At 38.4% G+C, this 16314-nt stretch overlaps 1 protein-coding gene across 1 annotated transcript; it reads left to right on the top strand.

Annotated features, from left to right (window-relative positions):
• Positions 1 to 3927: 3927 nt before the first annotated feature.
• Positions 3928 to 14375, top strand: mocos (molybdenum cofactor sulfurase). The gene is made up of 15 exons (XM_030771741.1): positions 3928 to 4380; positions 4896 to 4985; positions 5514 to 5580; positions 5817 to 6470; positions 6892 to 6968; positions 9082 to 9281; positions 9755 to 9871; positions 10710 to 11105; positions 11371 to 11533; positions 11756 to 11843; positions 11941 to 12065; positions 12384 to 12480; positions 12768 to 12909; positions 13169 to 13273; positions 13757 to 14375. The coding sequence occupies exons 1-15, from the start codon at positions 4254 to 4256 to the stop codon at positions 13847 to 13849; spliced, it is 2541 nt and encodes an 846-aa protein (XP_030627601.1). The 5' UTR covers positions 3928 to 4253; the 3' UTR covers positions 13850 to 14375.
• The last annotated feature ends 1939 nt before the right edge of the window (positions 14376 to 16314 follow it).

The raw sequence follows: 16314 nt of genomic DNA, 5'->3' as shown, positions 1-16314 counted from the left end.
TTCTTCGATGTGTGGTAAAACTTGGGTTGCAGCTATGAGTTTGGTTCTGCTCTTAATGTGATCCACCCATAAGCCTTTCCTATTGGTTCCACTTAAATGAAACTAGTGTGACAGAGTTTGATAAGGAGAGACTCCAAAAAAAAAAAAAAAAAGGCTCACTTGTTCCCGGCGGGAGTTCTGGATCAAGTGATGTCTGTGTGACCGTGGCTAATGAGACCCCATTAATTTATCAGTACCAGAGCACAATGTCAGATTGTTCAAACATTCCACATTTGCCTCAGAGTGGCTGCCTTTCATAAATACTACTTAAGATATGCGAATAGGTGCTTTTCTCAGCAATCATATGTGAACTTTGTTAATGCCTGCAAGTAATTGCAGATATTCACTTAGACCCTTCCTAACACTCCTGACAAAACTATAACCCTCTTAAATGGCATCCGTTTCTGTGAGATTGCTGGTTTAACAGGGGACACGACGTCTGATAGCTTGGTTTATGGATTTGGATATGAGTCTCACATTTTAACTGCAGGCTATGATGTAAATCCAGGGGATGCCAATGATGGACATGAATAATGGAGTTGTAATAGTCTTTTTTTAGTATAAACTTTCAGTTTTGAAAACAGACCCTGGAACTGGTGAATGGGTTGAACTGAAAGTCCCTGACCCTGGAGATACTCACATGAACCCACAGTTGAATAGCAATGTTCGCTGCCATGACACTCAAGTATCAGAACCAAGGTCTCAGTGGGATTACATACACTGGTAATAGATGGAAACCAGGAGAAACAGAAAAAGAGAGAGAGAGAGAGAGAGGGAGAGAGAGAGACAGACAAACAGACAGAGGGAAAGAGAAGCTTTAGTTTACTGAAAATAGCAGGTTTCATCCTTCTGTTTCCAGCCTTAATCCAAAATCTAATACATGATGATAAAATAATAAAATAAATCTGTTAAAGGATCATATTGAATACTATATGAGCCCAAGCAAAACTCAAGTTAACCCTACTCTAAACAGCAGTCCATATGGTGTGTCTATGAGGGGGAAAAAAAACAATAAAGAGTCAATATTGATGACCAGGAAGACAATAGTGCAAACTGATTACTAGGGGCCTGCTGTGGTCTACAGAATCTGGTCTTTTATGAGGGGGTCTTGTCATGTGTGCTGTTTCATCAGGTAAATGCGACAAACAAACAGCGACTCTACAGCCTAATCCAATAGGCCAGGATTTGCTTGGCTAATGCTAAAACCCTTTTGACCTATTTCTGTCTCCTCTGGCTGACAGCAGCCTCCTGGGACATTAGCACCACACTCTCTCATGTAGCATAGTGCTAATGAGCACAGACACACTCACACACACAAAAATCACATATACATACACAATCTTGAGGAATTTTCAGTCTCTTTTAGAATTACAGAGTCTCATATTTACAGCATGAAATAAACTCAAACAGTGAAGTTAGCACACAATATTGTATTTAAAGTAACTGTAGCGTACTTCATCAGAAATGTATAACTCTGACTGATCATTTCTGTTTTATCCAGAGATAGCCAAAGTAATGTTCAACTATGAATCTGAAAATACGCAGCAAATCTTCCATTTGTTCCGCTTGGAACAATATAAATAGTTTTTTAGAGTTCATTTAACATTTGTAAATTTATTGTACATAGACATTAATCTCATATATCTCAGAGTGAGTAATTAATAACATGTTTTTCATTTCATAAAAAAAAGGCAAAAAGGTGGTACAACATGTGGCCGTGTTTTCAGCGGGAGCGTGTGTCATACTAAATATCTTTACACCGTGTTCTCAAACTATATGTGTGGTAATCTAAGGACCTATGAAACACAATTAAACAGAAAGTCTATTAGACTGACTATATATATATGTATGTATGTATATATATATCATGGAATATACCATAAAACATCACGATTGTTTGAAAACTGTCATCAGACAATACAGGGGTGTCATTCTAAATAAGCCTATTTGTCCTGTCCTTGGGGAGGCCTATAAAGGAGAGCAGAGGCTTTTGTTAAATTTAGCGGACTGACCTGCTGAGTTGACGCTGAGTTGATGATGGGCCGGTAAATTTGTCAAGTTCTCCTCTTGTCTTCTCTGTCTCACTGATTCTGTGTCTCTTGTGTGTTTGCGTATGTCCCAGGAGTGAAGACTTGTCCCCCTTTGTTGTCAGCTGTACTCAGAGAATGGACAGATGGCCTTCTGCCCGTAGCACTGCCTGACCGAGACTGGCTTAACTTCTTTTTTTCATTCCCTGGCTTAGCCTCTGATAAGCCCTTAGACCAGGCTAAGAGAGTTTGGAGTCTCTCTCTCTCTCTCTCCCACTAACTAATTCATACACAGTCACAGAGTTGCGAGAAAACTTCCATATTCACAGAAATTTCTCAAAAGTGGGAGAAACAGGTGTCCTTCCTGTTGAATGGCATCCAACAGGTCTGCCGCTCTCAACCGCAGCTGCGCCTTGCACGGCTGACCTGCTCTAAGTTCTCAGTCACATTCAGAAGACAACTGCCACAACTCCAAAATCGCTGCCCATTAAAGCAGCTATGCCAAAAGCAACCAGGTCTATCTAAGCATTCAAAAGTACATATGAGAAATGGCTAAATGCCGAAACAGATACAATCATCCTCAAATTAACTGTGTCACATCATTAATGGGGAGACAAAATATTTCTCCGAAAAGCTTTCCCTCCCCTCCACGCACGCAGAGTACCCAGTGCTCCTAATGAGGCCACAGGCTTATGAAAACAAAGCAGGCCTTTAACCGGGAAAGATGCATTCAACTCAGCAGCTAAATGATGGAGAGAGAGAGACTCAGTGAGGCAGAAATGGCATATTTAATTACTGCCAGCCAGTGGAGATGGAAATGAACAATAGACTCTGAGCATCTCTCCTCACTCCACCCAGAGCATCTAACCATGTGCCAAGACCCTATCTTATACCGAGAAATGTGTGTGTGTGTGTGTGTGTGTGTGTGTGTGTGTGTTCTTTTCATGAGATCAAATTGTGAATTATGAATTGTGAAAAATAACTCAAATCTTCCAACTACTACTACTTCTACTACCACTTCTACTAGTAGTTGTAGAGGTTGTAGTGATGATATTAATAATAGTTGTAGTCATGATAGCAGTACTATTACTAAATTTACTCTTCCCTATTGTTTTACTGTTTCCGTATAAATAAACAACCATTCAGTAGGGTTCTGTAAACTGTGCTTTTGCCTATTAGTCCATGAATCATAATCAAAGTGTTTTAAGCATCTATCCCGTTGCGTAGGTGTGTGTGACAGTGATTTTCTTGAAAGTCTATGCCTGCAGACAGGCTTCTGTTTGTTCTCGCTGCTCCTTCTTGTCATTCTCCTATATGTAACCTCAGTAAAAACAGCTCACTAACTTTCTGAGACACGATAACATGTTGCACTACACACATCCGCTCACCAGACGTACTGATCACTAGCATTTGGCTCAGAGACTATTTGCATTCCAGTCCAATTCCTTGTTCTAGACCAAGATTACAAGTTTGCAAACACGGTTGCTCGAATAGTGTTTTGTCCCAGTTGATGGACCCACACTGTAGGTACAACTACGCCTCAGGATTGCTACAGCCTTGGTCTAACTGTCGTAATTACTGCTCTCTACAGCTAGGCTATTCCTCGGTGAAGCACTGTTTTGAATAATATTTTATGGTATATTTTGAATTATCTTGAGTAGCAACGCCGAACCAAACAGCAAACTGCGATTGAACGATAAAGTAGTGGACTTGACACGCCTCTGAACAAAACAGCAATCAATTGGACAAAGAGAGGCGCACCATATTGTCATGTGACACCAAATAAAGTGTATTTTATAGTCACCATTGTTGAGTAGTTGTCAAATGTATTGTCTTTTATGATAAGACACTCTTGGCAAGAAATACAATATCATAAACGGTTCTTAAGTGTACAGTCGCGTGTTGTTGACAACATCATGCAACTTCAAACAAAGGAATCGGGTCAAGAGGTAACATAACTGCTTTGCCTCGCATAAAGTGTGAAATGCAATAAGCTACGGAACGAAAGTTTCGGAGACTAACTTGCATTTGCACATTGATCGCTGGGAAGAGCAACACTCCAAGTTGGTTTTAAGCTATGACTTTGTATTCACTAGGAAACGTGTAGTTTCTGTGTCAGCATGTGAGAAATGAACTGTCACTCACTGTGAAGATATACCTGCACAGGCTAACCTTTACTATATCGAAATGGAGGCGCAGTCGCTGGAATTTAAACGCCTATTACGCTTTGAGAGTTTCAGAGAAGCTTGGTGTCATTACGGGTATGGTACGGACCAACAAGAGTTGATCCAAAAAGAGTTTCACAGGATTAAAGGTAATTTCCGTAAATAAATGGGGAAAATATGGCTGCGTATGTTATTCCTGTATACAAGTTACGTCAGTAACGTAGACAAATCTCAGAAAACGGGAACAGATAAGGCACATAAGTTTATGACACCTGTCGCTTCCTACCTCATTTCCTAATATGCTAGACATTTTAAAATACATACATTTACTTAAAACTGTTGTAAACAATAGTAAAGAACGGTCTTATGGACTGCTTCTTTTCCAAAGAGAATCATATCTCAAGTCCGTTACAAAACAACCCTACGACTGTCATAACTGTAATTTAGTTAAACTTATAATCTACAAAAAGACCTCAACTTCATGACTATAATGTTAATATAAATCCGTGGACACGTTAGTTTTGTTTGAAAATATCCTTTTCTGGATTGTCCTGCGTTGCCCTCTGTTGACCATAATGTGTTATTACTCGTTAGGTGTGCCTCGTGTTGATGGGTTGATACCAGAGTATTTCAGCACTCGTTTCATTCTGGTTTTGTTTCACAGGTATCACTTACCTTGACCACGCTGGGACAACACTTTTTCCAGACTCACAGATCAAGGAATTTTATCAGGATATATCCAGGAATGTTTATGGTAATCCCTTAACCTTTTCACAATGTTACAATTTAGTGGTGTGTGTGTGTGTGTGTGTGAGAGAGAGAGAGAGAGAGAGAGAGAGAGAGAGAGAGAGAGATGTAATTATCTGCCAGTTGGGATCATTTTCATTTATTTTTTAAAAATAAATAATTGCTGAATTATGAGTGTTCATTCATTATGGAAAGAGTTGACCTTAAGTTATTGGTTTTGGTAGTCTTTAGTTACAGTTGCAAAGTCCCCACTAGGATAGAAAAACAAATATGTGTATTGTCTGTGTAATTTTTGTGCTTTTTCAAAACCCTTTATTACCTGTCTCTGAATTGTCTTACTGTTGTCTCATAAGATGAATTTAGCCACAAAGTAATTTTGTCTGTGAATCCTGAGGTTTAGATCCAAAGAGGCAGGTTTACATTTTATGTAACATACGGTCATTATCGTAATATAATTCATCCTTAACCCAAGCCTCTGAATGACAGATTAGCTGCTAACTAATCCGTGTGTGATCCCGAACGGGTTTGTTCTCAGGAAATCCTCACAGTCATAATCCCAGCAGCAGACTGACTCATGATACAGTGGAGCATGTTAGATACAGGTAACCAGCTTTCTACCCTGACAGCACAACTCATTCTTATCCCCATTATTCAATGCAATACCAGTCAGAGTGTGTCTAAAGGATTAATGTCACTATTATTGTGACTCTGCTGCATTCTTTTATGGCAAAGATGCTCCTGCCTCATTTTCAATGCTAAAGGGATGCTCATAGAGGCACACACTCTAAACTGTGCTTGCTCATGGCAGTCTTTTTTTTTTTTTTTTTTACATTTCTAGGATTCTAGAGCACTTTAACACCAGTCCTGAGGAGTATTCAGTCATTTTCACCTCTGGATGCACTGCCGCACTCAAGCTGCTGGCTGACAGTTTTCCCTGGAGGACAGGCTCTGATGGAGAGCCAGGGAGTCTACTCACTTACCTCACTGACAACCACACGTCAGTGGTGGGCATTCGAGGAGTGACTGCCCCTCTGGGAGTGATTACTCTACCTGTAACCCCAAAGGACGTAGAGTCTAGAGCTAAGAACCACCCACAAAATGATGCCGAAGCAAAAAAGAGCGAGCCAACACCTCATATTTTCTGTTATCCTGCCCAGAGTAACTTTTCTGGGAGAAAGTATCCGTTGAGTTACGTGAGAGGGATCCAGTCCCGCTGTCTCTACCCAGCTTGTGACTATGAAGGTCGCTGGTTGGTTTTACTGGATGCGGCTTCTTTTGTGGGCTGCTCTCCCCTGGACTTGAGAGAGCACCCAGCAGATTTTGTGCCCATTTCATTTTACAAAATATTCGGCTTCCCAACTGGACTGGGAGCCTTACTTGTCAGGAATGAGGTGGCAGACATGCTGAGGAAGGGGTACTTTGGAGGAGGAACAGCTGCAGCCTACCTGGCCGGAGAAAACTATTTTGTGCCAAGGTCAAGCGTGATTAGCAGGTACATTTGTGTGTATATTTACATTTATTCATTCAGTAGACACTTGTATCCAAAGTGACTTACAAGACAAGCAGAAAACAAACCAAGCATATAGCCATAATGTATAGTTCAGTATTAGATCAGATGTAAATGCAAAAATGTTGAAGGAAAATAAGAGAATGGACAACGAGTGAGTCAATAACCCCGTAATATAAACTGTTTAACATGTATCACAAAACATGTTAAGTAGTAACAGGAAATCCACGGCCATTTAACTAGTTATTTGTATGCAAAACCCCTCCCAAAAAACAGTGTTTTATTGCAAAATCTCACTTTTTCTGATGTTAGATTTTCACCTGAAATTTCCTAATGTCAGGAAATGTAATTAGGATTTTGTTGGTTTTGTGTTCACCTAATACTTGTGATTTATCATCATTGTTAGGTTTGAGGATGGAACTGTCTCCTTCTTCGACATCATCTCTCTCCATCATGCATTTGACACACTCCACAGACTCACAGGTTTTCCTTCTTCTTCTTCTTCTTCTTCTTCTTCTTCTTCTTCTTCTTCTTCTTTTTCCTCTGCTTCTTCTACTTCTACTTCTGTTTATTGTTATCAGTATAGTTTAAGTAAGAGTTTACATAAATTGCAGATAGCACTAAAATTAATCAGTAGCTTTGTTAACATGATCAAAGCATGATATTGTCAGGTAGTTCATTGTTCATATTAAAAGAAGAATTAACATCTTTAATTTGAGTTGTAAAAAATATGCTTTTTGATGATTTTTCCCCTCCTTGCTGTCTTACATGTATCACTTCTTAGTTAAAAAAAAAAAAGATTCCATGCGTGGAGTGTGGAACACTTGAAATTTTACGCTCTCCACAATTCTTCGTTCACAAATTCTTTGGTTTTTTCCCCCTGTATTTTAACATGATATTTATGCCTTGTTTGTGTAAGCAAACAGAGGTATAACAGTTAACCCTATTCACAGTCCAATTTGTACCTTAGTTTATAGGCCACAGTACAGTTTGTATCATAGTTTGGCTTTGAAAGAAATTTGAACTAACTCAGAATTGATCTTTTTTTTTTTTTTTAAACTGTCTTTTTAAGCATACACACACTGAGCACAAAAAAATAACACATTTAATACCAACAGCAATCAAGCTTTTCAGAAAATTGAAATAATAATGAAAAAGCTTATCTCCAGTACCTTTTATTTTAAGGTTCTTCTAATAGAAATCGAGTGTAAGAAAACTAAACTTGAACAGCAGTTATTTTAGGGCTCTTATCTATGACAAGACATTTTAGTCTTTCTGTAAGAACTGCATGGAAGAATGCATCAGTATCTTTCAAGTTTCTTCATCAAGAAAATTAAGATTTCCGTCACTCAAGGTAACCACAAAACTGAACTACTGCCTCATTGTGGCAAAACCGAAGTACTTCCACGTCTGTGATTTGAAAGGTGCAGGAGGGACCTCAATTTCGAGAGTCTGTCAACCACACAATTTCAGCAGAAGATAGATACATGATTACTGCAAAATGATGACTAATTAGTCTGACCTTTTTCAGATCAGCGCGCGGCTACTCCGATATAAGAAAACCAAGTTAACGCTTCGAGAAACCGAGAGATGAGATCTGGTTTATTTCCTAATGTGGATTCATATATTCCACTATTTTATGGTCTGAGTAATGACACCATGTGTTTTATTGTAATTTAAAATGGGTACTTGACATTGTCATTTAACTTGTTATGATCATCCGCTCAGTTAAAGCATAAGTGCGTTTAAGTATTTAAGTGCGTGAAAAATGAAAAGAAAGTGTACAGGCTTCAAGAAGTGCTCAAAAGAATAGACAGTGTAGAATGTTCTCTTTTACCACGAATATGTATACCCTGAGTTCTGGCATCACGTTTGGGGAGCGTTACTTTACAAAAACTGACATGAAGAAAAAAAAAATCCGTGGTTTACTATACACATCATGTGACTTTTGTTAATCTATATCTTTATCTCTATGTAGGGTTTTTCGTTCCTGTGAAGCAGGGATTGGTCACCAGTTAAAATTGAATCTCACAGGCTAAAAAGGCATATAAAACAAATATATAATCTTTCACTTCATTAAACTACATTAAAACCTGGGGGAAAACCATCATCCTGAATTCATTAAATTCAGAACCAAACAAACATTTCCTCTTTTGAATTAGTATGTCGACTTATCAGATGCAAGTCAGTGAACACTGAAGCATATTTTGATTTTGCTGCTGCTCAGCATGCATGGGAGTTTATGGAACATGGTATGATTAAATCATGAAGTTAATTGCACATTAAAGTTTGTTTATCTGAAACCCAATTTCATAATTTCCCACGAGTTCAGTTGACTAATTAAAATCCCTGACACCTCTGCAGATTTTCGAAAGGAAAAAGTTTTCGAGCTCTGTTCTCACTGGTGTTGTACAACGATAAAATTATATCGTATCTTTCAAACACATCGGTAATCTGAATAAAGCTGGTATAAAAAAAATGAAAGGAGAAAAAAGGCTGATGTCATCCATCCCTTCATTCACCTATTCATCCAACAACCATGATATCTGATTAAAATGCTCTCCACTAACTCTAACTGTTTGTGTGTTACTCTCAGGAAGTATGGTGAAGATACAGAATCACACATTTGGTTTAGCTCACTACACCTACATTGTGCTTTCATCCCTGCGTCATAACAATGGTGAACCTGTGGCTCAGATTTACTGCGATACTGAGTTTCAAGACCCCAGTACACAGGGAGCAATCCTCAACTTTAACCTGTTGGACAGCCACGGGAATATCATTGGTTACTCACAGGTAACATACCACAAGCAACATTAGGACAGGCATTTGATTACACTCTTTATCAACCTTTGAATATCTAGGTATCTACATATTAAACGCATAGTTACCTATATTGCAAATTCTACGTAGTTAAAAGTTATTTCATTGAATACCAGTAAAATGATAAATTCCCCTGTAGGTAAATATATTTTTTAATATGTTTATTTTATGAACAGATACCTGTTGTATATGCTTGTTGCAAAACGCTAGAGCAGATATTAGGGACTCTGTAAATTAAGGAGACCTAACATTCTTATGCCATGTAAATACTGCATATCCTTTTTGAGTTTACTCATACTGTAGGCAGTTGTCAAAATTATTTCTCACAAGTTCAGCTGTTTAAGATCTATCAAATGTGATACAGCGTTGTTGAACTCCTCACCTCATGCATAGTGTGTGTAAATCTAAAAATATCAAAAATGATATAGATTCTGTTTTATGACTAGGTGGACAATCTGGCCAGTTTATTTAACATCCATGTTCGCACAGGCTGTTTTTGCAACACTGGGGCCTGTCAGATGTTCTTGGGCATTAGCAATGATCAGGCCAAGAAAAACCTCCAGGTACGTAAGAGCATTATACCAGAAAATGCTTACTTAGTGCGTTTTCACACCTGAGTCCAAACCAAGGTTCAAGTTTTGTTACACTGTATACATTTGACCCAGCTGGTTTTGGTTTCACACTAAAGAACTTTGCAGGACATACCCACGTCCTGTCATCATGACTTACGTGGGCTGCATCTCCATATACTTGACATTGATTGGTTTGTAGACGGGCGTGCGTCTGACATTGGTGTGTTGTCAATTCGGCAGGTAGCCTTTTCTGTTTAAATGAAGAAAAATGAATCAACAGATTCATTTCGTTGCCACTGTACTATTATTATTAAGGCATTGATATCAGCAGCACCAACTTCAGGCACTTCATCTCCTCCTCTCCCCACGTGCTGCCACGGTTCATTTTTACTTTTTCTCCGGTTCTTTTTCTTCTACTGTTGTTTAATGGGTGACGATAGCCCACCTCAACTTCCTGTAATTTGTCCGAAAGTCTGAACCATCCAAAACGTGTTTTTACACTGCAAACGAACCAAACAATGGTTCAGTTTGATCCAGACCAAGACCAGAACTTTATTCTCCAGATATTATTCAAACAAATATAATCCTGTGAATATGTGCAGACCAATGGATCATTAGCAAGTTGCTTGTTCAATGGAAATATAATTTGTTACTAGATATTCATAACTGGCTGAGAAAGATTACTACTTCATTGTTCCGTAACCGTTTTGTTTCTGTGTAAGAGTCATAGACATTTGTCTATGAATTTGGCTGTCTAAATCCTGGTCTTAGGTCTGCTGAGGCTTAACCACTATGGGTGATGTGACTGTTTGTTTGGTCTCTTCTCTAGGCTGGTCACGTGTGTGGAGACAATATTGACCTAATCGATGGACGGCCCACTGGTTCAGTCCGGATCTCTTTTGGCTACATGTCAACTTTTGAGGACTGTCAAGAATTTTTAAATTTTGTTGTGAAGTGCTTTGTAGATAAGCCACTCAGATTGGATCAGGAGAGATTGGCAAGGCTTAAAGTACCAGTACCACTCAAAGACTCATCTCCATGCCAGCCAACTGCAATGCCCAATGCACCACTAGTGCATCAGGAGAGGGAGCAGAACTCCTCTCCAGCTCCCATCACAGGAGCGTATACAGAAGGAACTGTCTCTAAACCAGATCAGAAAGCAGGGGAGGCTTACACTCTTACCAACCTTTTTATTTACCCTATCAAATCCTGTGCTGCATTTGAGGTAAACTGATTTGTTAACATGATATTTATCCAATTACGTAACTGAATTATACCATGAAACAGTACAGAAAAAAAAACCCATAAACATTGCCATTGCCAATGAGTGGGTGGCAGAGGGAAACATTTTATTTTTAAAGCATTTTGCATTTGTATTAACTTAAGATAGAGCTTGTAGTGAAATAACCTTGTGTTGTATTACTTTTATCCATTGACTTGAGTGTCTAACCAATGTTTTAGCCGCATTTCTCTTGTTTGTGTTCCTCTAGGTAACAGAGTGGCCTTTGGGGCCTCGTGGTTTGCTTTATGACAGGGAGTGGATGTTGGTAAATGAGAATGGTGTGTGTTTGAGCCAGAAAAGAGAGCCCAGATTGTGTCTGATCCAACCCTCCATCTGTCTGGCCACCAAAGTCCTGAGCATACATGCTCCAGGTCTGTTATTACATCTTAAAAGCTCAATTTTACTGGGGTTGGCTAAAGAGATATTTGAACAACTATATTTTTTATAAATGCTAGAATATTCAAAATTGCCTTGGAGCATATCCACTGATCCCGTGTGGTGTGATTAAAGGTTCCTGTTTCATTTTTTTCTCTGTCAATTTTTATTTCGATGGCAGTTTAATGGAATGATTCCGTGTTGTGTCATCTTCTCAGGAATGGACACTATATCCATTCCATTGGAAATGGGTGAAGAGAAGACTGTCAGCACGATGGCCTGCCAAAGCAAGGTCTGCGGTGACCGGTGAGTCCATTCAACTTGTTTTGTTGTAGGGCAGCCTCTCTGTACTGTCTGCAGCGTGTGTAAAGCGGTTCTTGGGGTTGTGTTTTACTCTCTGTAGAGTTCAAACTGTAAACTGCGGGGAGAAGATCTCAGCCTGGCTCTCAGAGTTCCTGGGAAAACCATGTCGTCTCATTAGGCAGAATCCTGATTTCACCCGCGATATGAAAATGGGATCAGGACAGGGTATGAATACAGAGTGGAATGAAACAGCACATGTGTACTGACCTTTTGGAAGCACCTGTCTGAGATTTGCTATAATATGTTTTGTACTGCTTTTAGATTGTTGTGTATTAGAGAGCATGCGTTTACTCATGTTGTAGATGTTTTTTATCCTCGTGTACATTTAGGATTGTGTTTAGATTTGGTTTTAACGTTGGATTAAGACTTATCTTTAGGTTTAAATATAGAGTTCATCGGTATCCTACCTCAGTGAAAGGTTACCTTTATTTACATCCCTGAAATGTGGAGGTAATGTCAGTTTTCTAAATCTTTCTTGTACAGGAAACAGTCCCTCTGCCCTCTCTTTGGCAAATGAAGCTCAGTATCTTATGATCAACAAGACCAGTGTGTCTCTGCTTCAGGACCAAATCTCCAAGAGGTACTAAGTTCTACTACTGCTAAGTTCATTATGAAACAATGGACTCTTCAATATTTAGGCATTTACCATCTCTTTAAACCTCTGTATTAGCCTAACATCATTTGGTGAAGGTGTGAACAAAGCTGAACACATTTATGTCCAAATTTAAATTCAGAATGGCTGTTTGGCTTTGCTTTCTTCAGATAGTTAGAGGCTTTTGTCCTGTTCATTGGTTTATTTACTGCATATGAAATCGTGTAGATTATTTTCATGGTATATTTCTTCACTCTCTATGTGGGTTGAAACAGACAGGACGAGTCAAACGGTGTCAAACCTTTTGACATACAGGAGCTAATTCATCGCTTCCGTGCGAACCTGGTCATCTCAGGGATAACGCCGTTCGAAGAAGATGATTGGCTAGATTTGACAGTAGGCAGTACAGAGTTCAAGGTGCTGTATCTGTCAAACAATGACATTTTCACTGTAAAACAGAGAACTATCATGAATTATAATCATTTTTGACGTCATACATTCAAACTACATCCAGTCCTTTTTTAAGGGGAATCATTTTTGATCTTTTGCGTGTTTTTTTCGTGCATGCTGAAACTTATCCCACTTAAAATTCCAAGTATGAAGATCAGGATGGAAGGATGTCAAAGGAATGTAATTTTCGCTGTCTAAATGAACTACTTAAATTTCTTTGTTCAAGGTGGTTGGCAAATGTGGTCGATGCCAGATGATTGGGATCGATCAGAGTACAGGCACCAGGACGCTGGAACCCCTCAGGTCTCTCTCAGAATTTCGGAATGGAAAGGTTAATATACTACATAATGCAATATATATGTATATACACAGTAAATATAATTTATTACACACACACACACACACATACACACACACATATATATATGTGTGTGTGTGTGTGTGTGTGTGTATATATATATATATATATATATATATATATATATATATATATATATGTATGTATGTATATGTATATATATATGTATATATATATATAATATTTATTTTGGAAGTATGTATTATTTATGTTGTCGAATGAAAATATCATTTCTCATTATCTGTCCTCCTTGTGAAATGAAAAGTATTTTCATGGTGATATAGTATCATATCTAGATTTATATCTTGTTACTTGTATGTCCTCAAGATTTCCCTTTAATTTTTATTCATTTTTAAACATTTTCACTTGGGTATTTTGTTTGTTTGTTTGATGGATTGATTGATTGATAGTTTGGTTGTTCTATTGTTTTCTCATCTGTTTGTCATTTATTTGCAGCTAACATTTGGAGTTTACTTGGCTCACAAATCGCTGAAGAATTCCTCTGTCCTATCAGCTGGATCACTGATAAGATCAAGTATGTTGAAATGAGGGAATGGTCTCTTGTCTGACCAGTCTGATCACTTTGTGTCTACAATGAGATCTGGATTCAAACACCGGATTCACAGTGGCCTGGTCAGCATTCCTTTCAAACCTTTCAAAATTCATATTGTGCAGCCAGGCATTGAATTATCTGGTGAACATCTTTGGGGTTTATGTGAACCAGGCCTGCCTCTTTAATGGGGTCAAATTACATGTTTAGAAATGAACTGATAGTGATCATAACAAATCGCTAAATGAATTGGAGGGACTCACAACTCCAAATGCTGTATTATGCAAATGAAAAAGTCGAACTGATTTGCCTTGGAGTTTGAATTTTATTTATGATTTGTCACAGTTATGTGCATGTTAATTGGATGTATCAAACTATAACTCTAAGAAAGTATTGACTACATCATTTTTAAGATTTTGCTGCCATGTGTACCCATTAAAATGCATTAACATGCAAGTCACATGCAAGTGATTCTTTTGTTCCAGATTATGTCTGATCATCAAGTAATAAACAACAGTTGAAAGCAATTTTTTGGTTTGTATTTGATGAATAGTTTCTGATCACTATGAGCTGAGCTCAAAGATCCACTGAAACTGGACATTATGGATGTGAGAGGGACTTCTTCCAAGTATCACAATAGTATTATTGAGGTAATATATGTGAAATCACGCTATAAAGGTGTTAGGACTGATTCACTTTGTGTTTCCATTGTCTTATTGCTGCAGACTTGAGTTTAAAAAGTTATTTGCTTGGAAAGGATGGCTCTGAGTGGCTACCCAACACACTCACCACACTGAATTCTCTTCTTAGAAGGAAGTGTTCCCATTACCTAATTACTCAGTCTTATCATCGCTCCACCTGTCATCATGTTCCCTGCACAGATATAAATATTTGTGTTTTAAACACGTTTGTTCACTTAACCAAAGCATCTTGCAAGAGCAGTTTCTAAATTTAGTAACATAAAATAATTCATAAGAACTGGTTCTGTTCTAGCATTTTTTTTTCACCTGGTAAAGCATAATAACCCACAGAACAATATCACGAAGATGTTTTTATTTCAGAACGTGATGAGAATAAGAACTTTGTTCATACTGACTTTAATCTGGGACACAGAGTCATGTGCTTTAATATGTGCTAATCCACTGAGTCTGTGGGTTGGCGCATAAATGATTTCCTGTAGTTGTATAACGTGACGGTTCAAAGGCTATGGCTGAACAGAAGCCGTCAGTCTAGCTCCCCATCACGCTTTGAAGAGCTACAAATTATACAGTGCTCATCACTAGAGTAACATGATGCTGTGAAGCATGAGCACTTTATCCAAACATTTAATCAGCAGGTACTGGAACAAGCAGATAACACAAACACCAACAAACAGTTGTTTGCACTCAACTCTTAAAAAATTATATATTTTGCTGCCCACTATGAAGAAAGTTGTCAGAAATGTGTTCTTATTACTGTGAATGAGTGAAAATAAATTGGCGACCTTCAGTCCAAACCTGCCCCCAGGGCAAGCTCCAGTGGCCCAGAGGTGATTGCCATTCAATTCAAATAGAAGTGTGTTCCAGTCAAATAATTTGATTGGATAAACGATATCCCATTAAAGCATGAATTAAAGGATTTTGAGTTCATCAGAAATGGTTTAAAAGACAACTCAGTGTGGATTATCCCACTTACATAGTCCCTTACCAAAATAAATAAATTAATAAAATAAGATCAGTGATTCATATTTGTGGAAGGTTTTGGTCTCAAATTTAAAAGGTTGTAAGTAAAAGTCTACTGTTCCTATGTATCCTCTTTGTTGAACTAGTTCTTCTCAGAGGAAACAAATGTATTGCTATAACCTTGCTCTCACTCACATTACAAAGTATTGAAATTCAGTTTGACTTTAGGCCGTACATATCTCTTTGCTTTACAGCACTGTAAACATCTTGTTATCTAGACAAAATCAGTACCTGCCTGTCAGCAAGCCTACAACGCTTGACTGCATTGTAGTAAAGCACTATTGGCTGCCAAAACTTTGTGGCCCAAGATAAATCTGGCCCATTTGAATTTGTAGTTGAATAGACCTGGTATATGACATGCAACTTTTATCCATATGCAGTAACAGAGATGTTCAGTTCAAGAGAACATCGTCCCACATGTGAATGTCGGCGAGCATCCCAACAAATGATCGTCGCCTGCTAAACCCCCCTAAAAACTGTCCTGGTCCTGTCAATGATGGTGCTTCCATTAATGGTCTCCCCTCCAGTCTCAGAGTGCCAGGTCAGACAGATAGACATTTTTGTTCCTGCTTTTGCTGTAAGATGAAGATGTAGAAATATGACTATACTGAGTCCTGCGGGAAGTCAGCGGAACAGAGACAGTCAGTCTCGCTCAAATTCTAACACACAAAGAAATCTTGCCATGAAGACAACTTCCTTCATTTGATACTGAACCTAAAATTCCTCAGGTTCATCTAGACGTT

The sequence above is a fragment of the Chanos chanos genome, chromosome 4, assembly GCF_902362185.1.
Source record: "Chanos chanos chromosome 4, fChaCha1.1, whole genome shotgun sequence".
In the NCBI taxonomy this organism is placed as follows: domain Eukaryota; kingdom Metazoa; phylum Chordata; class Actinopteri; order Gonorynchiformes; family Chanidae; genus Chanos; species Chanos chanos.
Note: the sequence above shows the minus strand (reverse complement) of the source record. Positions and strands in the feature narration are given on the sequence as shown.